Source organism: Hibiscus syriacus, unplaced genomic scaffold (assembly GCF_006381635.1).
Source record: "Hibiscus syriacus cultivar Baekdansim isolate YM2019G1 unplaced genomic scaffold, ASM638163v2 tig00116997_pilon, whole genome shotgun sequence".
Taxonomy (NCBI): Eukaryota; Viridiplantae; Streptophyta; class Magnoliopsida; order Malvales; family Malvaceae; genus Hibiscus; species Hibiscus syriacus.
This window is the reverse complement of record NW_024063513.1, coordinates 543,022-554,501: the sequence shown is the minus strand read 5'-3', so window position 1 is coordinate 554,501 and position 11,480 is coordinate 543,022. Positions and strand designations below refer to the sequence as shown.

General features: G+C 34.9%; 1 protein-coding gene and 1 pseudogene across 1 annotated transcript; one reads left to right on the top strand and one right to left on the bottom strand.

Moving 5' to 3' along the window:
• The first annotated feature begins 1,918 nt into the window (after positions 1-1,918).
• Positions 1,919-3,582, top strand: LOC120194418 (aspartyl protease family protein At5g10770-like). Its single transcript, XM_039196728.1, has 2 exons — positions 1,919-2,036; positions 2,100-3,582. The coding sequence occupies exon 2, from the start codon at positions 2,552-2,554 to the stop codon at positions 3,314-3,316; it is 765 nt and encodes a 254-aa protein (XP_039052659.1). The 5' UTR covers positions 1,919-2,036; positions 2,100-2,551; the 3' UTR covers positions 3,317-3,582.
• A 9-nt stretch (positions 3,583-3,591) lies between these two features.
• Positions 3,592-6,910, bottom strand: LOC120194417 (annotated as a pseudogene).
• Between the last annotated feature and the right edge of the window lie 4,570 nt (positions 6,911-11,480).

Sequence of the window (11,480 nt, the reverse complement as noted above, 5' to 3'; positions counted from 1 at the left end):
CTTGTTTAAATTAATTTGTCTTCAACATATGAACGGTTGGGTCTTCCCCGTGTATAATAAGTCGTCATAAAGCAAAATGATGAGACTGGTTCTTAGACGCCCAATTTACTCGATGTGACAATGTTCACATCACATCATCTAAAGTATCTTGTAAACCCCTTTTCTTTTTTGGGCCGTTTGGTTTGTATTCTCATTCACCAAATTGAGTCGGTCGTTGCACTTATATTACGAAGTATTCAAGTGGCTGAACGTGTAGAGACGAGTGAAAAGTCGAAATTTATCCAATTTTTATTCGATTTCACCCCAATGAATTAGCCGTTGCAGTTAAATTTCTTGTTTTATTTTCCTTTCGCCTCCTTTCACCCTCTCTCTTTCATTTTCTTTGCTTATTTTCTGTGTTTTACGGTTTTAGATGATGAAATATCATTTTATATATTCAAACGATGACAGATGAGATGATAATAGTCAATGTCATATTTAATGAGATCACAACAATCAGTGTAACAAACTTAAAAATCAGCGTAATTCAACTATTAATTTTTTTATATTGACGTTGAAAAAAGTCAAAAGATTCGAGGTGATTTAATAGTTTCTTGAAACGTTTTAGAAAACCTTTAATCAAAGAAATTATAAAGAAGAGATGACCGTTTCGATGGCTAGGTTCAACTAAAGAAGATCACTGACCATAAATCGACAATGGTTGGTGTCGGTGTCGACGGTGCACATATATACAAAGTTTTAAAAATTGGATCGGGCATAAAGATAGAGTGAGAGAAGAAAGCTCTTTTGATGAAGACAACATCTAAAAAAGTATTGAAGGGATAACAACATAACCGTAAGTGAAAATTAGAATTTATGTTGAGTGAAAAAATATTTAAATATTTAGGTTAAATCAATTGAATTTCAATCTTAAACTTTGGATAGGTAAATAATAATAATCATTTAAGATAAATTAGGGTCGAGCGAACGGAAGTTGTGCAATTGTGAAGTTGAATAGGGAGCAGATGCGGTATGGTGTAGGGATGGGTATGGGACCCGAATTCAATGGGTTTCGATCCAACCTGATCATATCGATTTTTTTAATCGGATTTAGGTTTAGGGTGAAAAATACTCTATCCGAAAAAATATATATAATTTTACCTTATACATTTATGAATAATTACAATAATACCCCTTTATATATTTTTTCAACTAAATCATTGTTTTTATTGAAAAATAATAATATTTTTTATTATTTCAGGTCAGGTCAGACCGGGTTTCGAATTTTATTTCAAAAAGTCGAGTCGAGCTCGGGTCAGGTGGAAGGTATATATTATGTGGGTCGGGTCAGATTTCGGGTGAAAGTGTCATTGTTCTCGGGTCGGATCGAGTGGACCAAAAATCCTACCCAACCTAACCCATGCCCATCCCTATAATGGGGAGTGGCAGGTTAAGCTAAGTCGTGTCTATAGGGAGGCAAATCTTGTGGAAGATAAGTTGGCTAGCTTAGCAAGAGGGAACTCGATTGGTGTCGTGCACTACAGCTCCTAGTGTTGTGGAAGTTCTTCTGCTGAATGACTTAAATTAGCTAGTTTGGTTCTCTTCTTTATTACCAAAAAGAAAAGGTTAAAAACGACCCTAAATAGAAGTTGACGTGAAAAAAGACCCGTAATGTTTACGGTCATAGGAGACTCGTAAAGAGACGTGATTTTTCAACACCTAGACTTTAATTTTTGGGCCCCCAAGTCCTCGACGTGTTCCTTGACCCCAAATAGAACTTTCAATTTTCGAATCTTCGGCCCTTGCAAACAATTCCATTTCACAGTTTCCTGGAACTACTATTTCACTTCATCTCTCACTCTATATATGCTTGTCCAAACTAATAAGAACAGCAAGTGGAACCGCAATCATACGAAATATGAGTGGTTTCTCAGCTTTCATGGCCATTGGTCATATTTCTTGTGCTATTCCCTCTTCTCTCTTTAATAACCCATTTGGTCATGGTGCTACCGAGGTGGAGAAAAACAATTCACACGCCATTCCATCTCACTGCTTAGGTAATTTACCCAGCATTAACATTATTACATGAAACGTATATATACTAACATCACATTTTTCAGGTCCTGAAAAAGGTTTGCGGGTGGTCCATAAATACGGACCCTGCTCACCATTTGGCCTAAAGAAATCAACAGCCGTTTCGAGCCAGATTCTCGCCCAAGACGATCGTCGTGTTCAGGTCATTTATTCCGGGGTATACAATAGGCGTGCAGGTGTCCGTGGAAGGGTGGAGACCATGATTTTCTGAAAGACTCACTAGGCGCTGGCAATTATATGGTGGAAGTTGGTTTTGGCACACCCGTACAGACTTTTCATTTGATTATGGACACGGGCAGTTACAAAACCTGGGTACAGTGCCAACCTCCTACGATGTTTCCCTGTCCGACACAACGAAACCAGTCGCTGTATTATCCTTCTTGTTCCTCAACTTACTCTAATACCACATGTTCGTGCCGCCTTGCAATGAAAATGATGAAGAGAATACAACGACAAATCCGAAGTCGCCGGAACTTATATGGTCGATACGCTTCATATAGAGGACGAGTATGAGATTCCTAAATTTGTTTTCCTTTGTGCCGCTCATGTAGAAGGGAACTTTGACGACGCAAATGGGATACTAGGCTTAGGTCCGGCCAGCACAGGATATGGTGGTAGCAATGCGTTTACATCCCAAACTGCAGCAATGTTTCACAAGGTATTTTGTTATTGTCTTCCTCGATTGGAAGACTCGAAGGGATATGTTCATTTTGGGGACAAAGCCCGTGAGAACTGCCCCTTTTCTGGTTCTTACACCCCGCTTCTGAAGGACACATCAGATCCCAACTTTTATTATGTAAATCTTATTGCCATAACAATAGGCCAGAAAAGAGTCAATATTGGCACTTCTTCTGGTGTATCATCTCCCAGAACCATTTTAGATTCAGGAACTGTTATCACTCGCCTACCTTCTTCGGTCTATTCAGAGCTGCGCTCGGAGTTCAAAGGATTGATGTCGAAATACCCTCCAGTCCCTCCTCTTGATAACGTACTGGATACGTGCTATAACCTGGAGGGGTATGGTAAGCCAGAAATACCTACAATGGTATTGCATTTTAAAAATTTGGACTTAAATTTGGACGAAACAGCAGTTACCTGGAAAGCCAATGGCACGTCTCAAGTTTGCTTGGCATTTGCTGAAACTGACGGCCTTGCAATCATTGGTAATCATCAACATCAGAAGCGAAACATGCTCTATAACATCCCAGACCAGAGGGTGGAAATTGGACCTGGTAATTGCTAGCGTTTCAGTTACGAATCTCAGCTAATTGGTTTTAATTGTAAACTTTAAAAATCCTTTTACATTATGTACCTTGGGAATGCAATCGCATAGCTGGAAATGGAAACCAATCTTTTGTCCTTTAGTAAACTTTTTTTCCTGCTATGATTGTTGCTTAATTTGAGTACAAGCTGCAGAAAAATACAACTGAAAGCTGCTTGACCCACGATTCCAATGGGGGAAGGACAGATTAGATGCAGACACATAATTGTATATGAACTTTACGAAAGGGAGACGTATTTTATGATTTGAAAGCCATAGAAAACCGTATCTTTATATAAATGTACATACATTGCAGCACGCATTTTACTTTCCTGAATGATACATGGGTAGAAAAGGGCAGAGAAGTATCCACTAGTGATGACTTTTATTAGTGCATTGATTATTTCAATCTTAAGCCAATCTTGCTATCATGTGAATTATGATTTGATTTGAGAGCTAACTTGAAGAATTTTCTTCTCGATAAGCTTTATAAAACTTAGGTGCACCCCCCTGGAGCAAACCCAAGCTTCCCTCCAGCGCCATCGTATACCACTTGCAGCGTCTTTTGCTGTGTATTCCCAAATATTCCTACATCTGTGTCATCACCGTTGCCGGCAAACGCCAGGCACACTTGTGAGATACTACTAGCATACAAAATTCCCTTAGCGGGGGATCGGAACCTCAACGCCTCCACCGAAAAAGACGCTTATCTTAGGCACGCTAATGGAAGAATACTTGGTGAAGTCATAGCATGTGTCCAGAATCGAAAGTGGCTGTGCCGTCGGATACTGGCTCATCAGTTTTCTAAATTCAGAGCTCAACACCGAATAGGCCGTTGGCGGTAGTCTGGTGATGACGGTTCCAGAGTCGATAATGGCGCCACCAGCACTGAAAACAGAGGCTGAAATCGGTAACCTTTTGCCACCAACGCTTATCCCAACAATGTCAATTCCGTAAAAAGATGAGCCTTGGGAGACTGTGGACAATGTTGTGTATTTTACTGATTTCGAGACGCCGCTGTATCCGAAACTGAGGAAACCGGTTGAGCTGGAAGATGATGGCAAGCAGTAGGAGAAGAATTTCTTGTATTTCACGGCTGTTTGTGAAGTTAAAGACAATTTATCTCGGCCAAGTCCAAGCAAACCGGCTGCTCTTCCGAAAAGACCTTGATTGTTTTGGCCACAACCGAATAGAAAGTCATCGAACACATCAGTTGGTGTCAAGGAGAGCTTTTCTTTTGCAAAGATTCCGATCGAGAAAGACGAATCTCCGTATTGAATGCCATAGACACAAGCTGTTGATGAACATCCGGGTGAATTACCTGCAAGCACATAAAACAAAACACAGCGAATTAACAATCTTTGAATCCAGGCCTGGAAAATTCGATGAAAAATTACCTGTTGCGGAAGCTAGTGAATTGCAAACCGTTGAGGTGCATGAAATGTTGGAATATGATGAGGATAGTGATGGGGCGAAAATTTGATCTTGCTGTTTATAGCATCTTCTTGCACAAGGTTGACATTGTGTCCACGTAATGTCACTGCCGGTATCAAATATGAGAGTCAAATCTTTCTTTGGGGTGCCTAGACCTACGGTGACTACGTAATTTCCAGCACCGACGACGCTGCCATCCTTGGCGGGGAGATTGGCCACATCGCTTTGGTCGAGATTGGTGGAGCGGCCAAGGTTCTTGGCCAGTTTTGAGCGAATGGACTTGACGTGGGCTTCATCTTGGAGGAGAATCTGAGCGTGAGTTGGAATATCGCTTTATCTTGATAGAGCTGAGAGCATGGACCATGCTTGTGGACGACTTGTAAGGATGACTTCTTGTTTAGTGCTGAAAGTGGAAGCCATGCATCACATATACAAATTCGCATGTTAAGATGACTTCTTGACGGGGGATCATCCATCAAGAAGTCATTAGAAGAAAATGACACATATCATCATTAACAGGCTTATAAAATTATAATTTCACAATAATATATCAAATATTAATTTATTAATAATTGATATAATTAAAACTGAATTATTAGGAACTGGGTGGGTAGGTCTAGAAGTGTGTCCCTTGATGGGATCACTGCATGAACTGTTAATTTTGATGATTTAACCACAAGCAAAGGATTAACATTGTTTCACATCCTTGGCTTGTTTATTATTATTAGGTATGACCGTATGATGTTGATGAAAGTGACTGCCCAATAATGCATTAGCTAAAGATTGAAAAGTAATGTTCTAACGACAAACCAAAGCATGTTACCAATCATATTCATACGCCTTACGTTAGCCATCGTACTGTACTAAGAAAACATATTATTACCTAAATTAATTTAATTATCATATCAATAATTCTATTAATAATTAACAATTGGAAACATGATTAAAATTAAATTAAATATTCAATGATTTATCTAAAATATTATAATTTTATAGTAAATTGTGTAATTAGTAGATATTATGATTTGGAAAAAAAATATTTTGGTAAATAAAGTATTAAAAAGTATAATAACTTATGTGATCAGATAATATTCTATATAATTAATATTTTATCGTAATCTTATCCTTGTAACCGTCCAAAAAGTCATTAAGAAGGACACTCAATTATTCTTAATTTTCTTACGGATTGGAGAAACAGGATCCTACCGGAATGGTTAGCTAGAATCGGTTGGCGATAGGCATGTAAACTAATCGTTTGTGAATCGTTCGGCACTAAATTTGTTTATGTTCATTTATTTATTAAACAAATTAATATGAATAAAATTTTATGTTCGTTTAATTAAATGAACGAACATGAACAAATGACTTGTTTGTTCATTTACATTTGTGAACATTCTTTTCGTTTATTTATGTTTGTTCGTTTATATTCAATCCAATCTCTAAACTCGTTTAAAATATTAAGACCTAATATTTTAATCATAAAACTGTTAATATTTCAAAATTCGATTAATTTTAAACCCAAATAAAAAATATCCAAATTAATTAAAGAAAAATATAAACCCTAAAACCATTTGAAAAGAAAAATCTCTTCTCAAATTTAAACCCGATTAATTATATATTCGTTTGTTTATGTTTGTTTATATTCATTCGTTTGTGCTCGTTTATCATTTTAACGAACGAACATAAACGAAGACGAAAAGAGATATTCTTTAATGAACGAACACGAACAAAAAATTACATTTGTTTAGTTATTCGGTTAAAGTTAAACGAAAAGGCAAAAACATACTCTCATTCGTATTTTTTTGTTGGTTTACGGGCGTAGTTGGCGATGTTTGGATAGATAGACTGAGTTGGCAATATTTTATCTATCATCATCACAAGTACGACGGAGGAGAGGGTTAGTGGAGTTTCAATGGAGGAAATTGAGATAAGAGTGAGAGATGGGGGTGATTAACCTTGGGTTGCAGAGCCAGAGCTGCAAATAGAGGAGGGTAGAAGAGAGGCGACTTGGATGGTATGGCTCTCCACGGTTGCTGTTCGTCCCAAGGCGTAGCCCTCCTTCAAAGAGCAGACAACCCATAAAACAACAAGACAAGCAGAGAGAAAGGTTTGGGAAACGATGATGCCACCCATGGTCCTGCTTTATTTCTCATTCTATACCCACACTCCATATATGTATATATATATTCTCTGCCTCATCCTTGTAAACTATAGGTCACCTATTCTTACACGTCATCCTTGAATCATGAATCATTTTGCACAATTAACCAACTATACCAGCAACTAGGAAGCTAACACGTTGCCCACCAAGGGAAATATCATATTCTTTCCACTCCATCTCACTTTACCTCCATACAACATGCTCAACTGTCCATCCTTTTTACCGTAATAAAACTATTCTTTGAGTATAAAGTTCCGTTGATTGTTATTGTTTGATCAAGAGGAAACCTAAAAGCAATATATTTTTTTATCTTGTTTCGCCTTAAGCTTAAAACCCGTACTTCTTACTTTTGGCTACAATATTATCTTTGTTTTGTCTCAGTATACATCAAATGAGAAGCTTCTTCACGGCAGCAATATGAACCCCACGAGTTAATTAACTTGTGTAAATGTTTTGCGTGCTGCTTGCGGGAAATTGGGTCCCCGGTGCTGCAAATTAACGCCATAATTGAGAGAGGGTCTTGTAATAATGAAGTGACAGATTGCGACAATTTGGAATATCGGCAGCGTTAATCATTGTGTATTCAGACATTATCCGGTTTATGTTATTCTCGATTGAATGGTCGTAAAAGCATATATTACTGAATGTCGTCGAGTAATGTTATGTATCAGCAGCTGGCTAATATGAAATATATATATAACATGGTGGGGTTTCCTTTTGTCTCGTGAATTTCTTGAATGAAAATGGAATGATCCAAAGCATGTGGTCATGGTTGCCCGGCAAAATAAATTAAAGCAAACTTGTTTATAATTTGTATGACGACGATCGAGCTCCCAAATAACTAATTATTTTCTTTCTACGTCTTTTAGTATTAGTATTTTTTATATATATTTATGTGAATCAATCCCATTATGGACTTTTTCTTTTAATTTCTTGAATAGGTTTTTACAAAAGTGAACTTGGATAGAGGGGGGCAAAAGATAAGCAATTTTTTTCTTAAAATAAATTGCATGATTTTTTTTGAATTAATCACTGATATCCGATCTATTGACTGACTAATCCAGATCGGGTATTGCAAAGGTAATGGCGACTCTCCCAACCCAATTTGCTCCATTAGTAAACGTCAAGATTCGAATCTTTAACCTTACTTAAGGGACCTAGTGCCTCATCCTACTAGACCAATTGTTGTTAGTTAAAGGGCATGAATTTATTGATACAAGTTTTTCCAAAAAGATTGTGGTAGTGGTAGAATGTATAGACTCCCTTTTAGTGGAAGTTTTCACATAAGAGTCGTAGTCATAGAAGCATGCCGGCTGCCGCTGAAAGTCCCAGGCACTGGTAGTAATCGAAAGAGGTAAAGTAATATTTAGTATGATATTTTCTTAATTTTATCTTTAAATAATTTTCGGTTCATATTAATTTCACTATTTGATAAAAAAAGTAGTTAACATGGTCTTTTAACTCATTTATTAATGATAAGACACTTTTAAATAGTGATATGTTGTTATTCAATATATATATATATATATATATATATATAATATTTAAATGATGACGTTAAATAATTTTAAAATATCACCTCGTTAAAAGAATTAAAAATTTTAATGTAAATATTGAAATAAAAATATTAAATTCTAAGATTTTTTTATAGAAAATTAAGAATCAGATTTAAAAATAAATATTATGTCATTCCTAAATAAAATGTGCAATGGCCAATACATATGCACCTTACAAATAATTGAGGTGTACAGAAGCTTAAATTAATAAGATAGGAAAGTGTTACAAAATTGTTACTATTTGTCAAAGATAATATCTTTTGCTACACATTATTTCATTACAATCGCCCCTTTTTTAATTTTATTTAATTTCATAAACATAATTAAAAATTATTAAAATTTGTACGAACCAACTTACTCAGTGGTTAAATGAATCGTTGTTGTTCTTAAAGGTCACGAGTTTGAGCACCAGCAACTATAACATGATGATTTAATGTTTATTATCAAATGATTGAAAGTATTTATAACATATACTATTTTGTAATCATCTTAACTTAATCAAAAAAATATTAAAATTTTGAGATTATAATGTAAAAAGATATAGATAAATGAGATGTATAACATTTTTTTATTCATTTTTTAAACAAAATATTAATGTAATAAGTAAAAGATTATAAATATTGAAATTCATTTGTGTATGATATCTTAATTATGATCGGAATATGTATCGGATCTTGATGAAAGAAAATGGAAGATGAAAACAAAGATAATGATAGATGCATGTGTATTTCAAGACTGGTTCATCTCATAATCTGAATTTATTTTGATTAATTATTTATTTTATTAATAGTTTCTATCTTAAAATTTTATTTTTATTTATCTTATAAAATATATACTTTTAATATATATATATATATAACGAATTGCTACTTGTTGGACATCATTGTCAATGTATACTAAGACATGCAAGTAAGTGGCAGATTCACTAAGCTCTTACAGGCTAAGTGCATCACATTATTTAGGGGAAAAAAATTTAATTTAATTTAATATATTAAGAGAAATAGAAAAAATAAAAAAAAATTGCATACACTTTATTTTTTAGAAAATAATACTAAAATTTAGATCTTTTTTCTTTAATTTATGAATCCGCCACGGATAAGCATAGGGTCCATCACTTATAATGTATGGACATAAAACAAATAAGTCCTCAATTATGTGTTTGGAAACTAGTTTTTAGGGGGCCTATAACATAACTGCATAAGTAATGGTAGTGGGGAACGCATTAATATAGTTGGAACCCTTTGCTAGTGACGGATTTTTATGATGGGAATCCCGTTTGACTACGTTGCTTTTGTATGGATGAATTATAACGTAGGTTGTTTTCGTTTGGTTTTCTTCTTATTTTGATCCTTGAGTTATAAAGAAAACGTTTCGGTCACTTACATTTTTATTAACAAATCGTATTATTATTATAACGAGAATTCACGATTAAGTAATTGAATTAATATAAATGAGGAAAATATTACTTTACAAAATGTGGCGATAAAGTTAAGAAAAAAATTAAAATAAAAATGACATTCAGCGTAGTTTACCCTTTTCGTATTGGGTGGTGACTGAAATTGAAAGCTGGGAATCTTTTCTCATGTCCCCACTGCAAGTGAGAGCTTGATGGGTTAACCACTTATCATCATATTAAAATTTCAACTTTTCATATACTATTTCCCCCCCTTTGGGTCCAGTTTCCTATTTCTTTTAATATGGGTTTTTTTATTTTTAATGTCACACTTGATTAAATTAGAAGAAAAAATGAAGTGGAAACCAAAGGAATTAGGTGTGGGTTCAATTCCTCATCTGCAATTCAGTAGTTATGTTTTCAGCAAACAACCAAATTATTGCATCACAGACTATTTAGCCATTTTAGCTGTATTGACAAGATTCCATTTCCAAATTTGGGTCCATTATGTATGATTTTTTAATTTGAGTTTTATTAATTACAATCATATTTGTGTGTTATATTGATTATATGCTGCAAATTACAATTTAAATTTTTTGTGCTTTTTACTGAGGTCTATATTTGTAGAAATAATTTTACAGGCATATTGAAAAAAAATATTTTAGGATATATGAATTGAGTTGTTAAAATGTTTTGATACAAAAGATTTGTACTCACAAAAGTAAACAAAATTGAATCACATTAAAAACTGTCTCTTGAGTATGATTTATTTCATGTTGATCTATTTTTGTATATGTGAGTTCTTAATAAATAATATAAAATTCAGCAATTAATGGTAGTGGCCATTTTAATAGAATGGAATTACAGAAGTGGATGGTAGGCTACCAATTGTAAAGATGAGGAGGATGCATACATTTTCTACTCCACTTTTCAGACTTAAAAGAAGACCAGTAATAGCTAGCTAGTGGCAGCCTCGGACCTCGGCTTCCAGTATTCAGGTTTGATTTTCCATGATAATCCAACCATCTCAGAATCTTCAAAAGCTGCTGACCTTTTTTTAATTATTTAATTTAATTTCCTCAAGTATGTGGCCATTTACATTTCCCACTTTGAACTACCTTTATTTGTCCCCCCTTTTTTAGGTTTTTCTACCTAAATATCTAATATTCTCGTTTTAACACCCTCTTTCTAATATTTTTCAAAATAGCACCCATTCGGCTGATGTGGGGAGAAGACACGTTTCTGAGGAACGCCTTCGCGGGATTTACTGATGTGGAGGAAAGGCGCGTTTCAGAGGGAGCACCTTCCAGTTGGTGTGGCGCCACGGTGGAAAGAGTGTTTCAGGGGCGCCTTCCGAAAGCTCTTTTGGGGGAATTCGATTTTCACTCGGTTTTGAATTAGGGTTTAACATTGAAGGTGATAGTGGTTTAGGGTTATTAGAATTTGATTTTATTAGGTAAAAGGTTTTGGTTATGATTTAAGAATGGTCGAAAGTATTTTTTAATTTTTTATTTAGGTTGGAGTGATTTTAGGTTAAAGTGGTATAGGATTCGTTAAGGTGAAAGTGGTGAAAGATTTTGTAGGTTAAAGTGGTTTAGGATT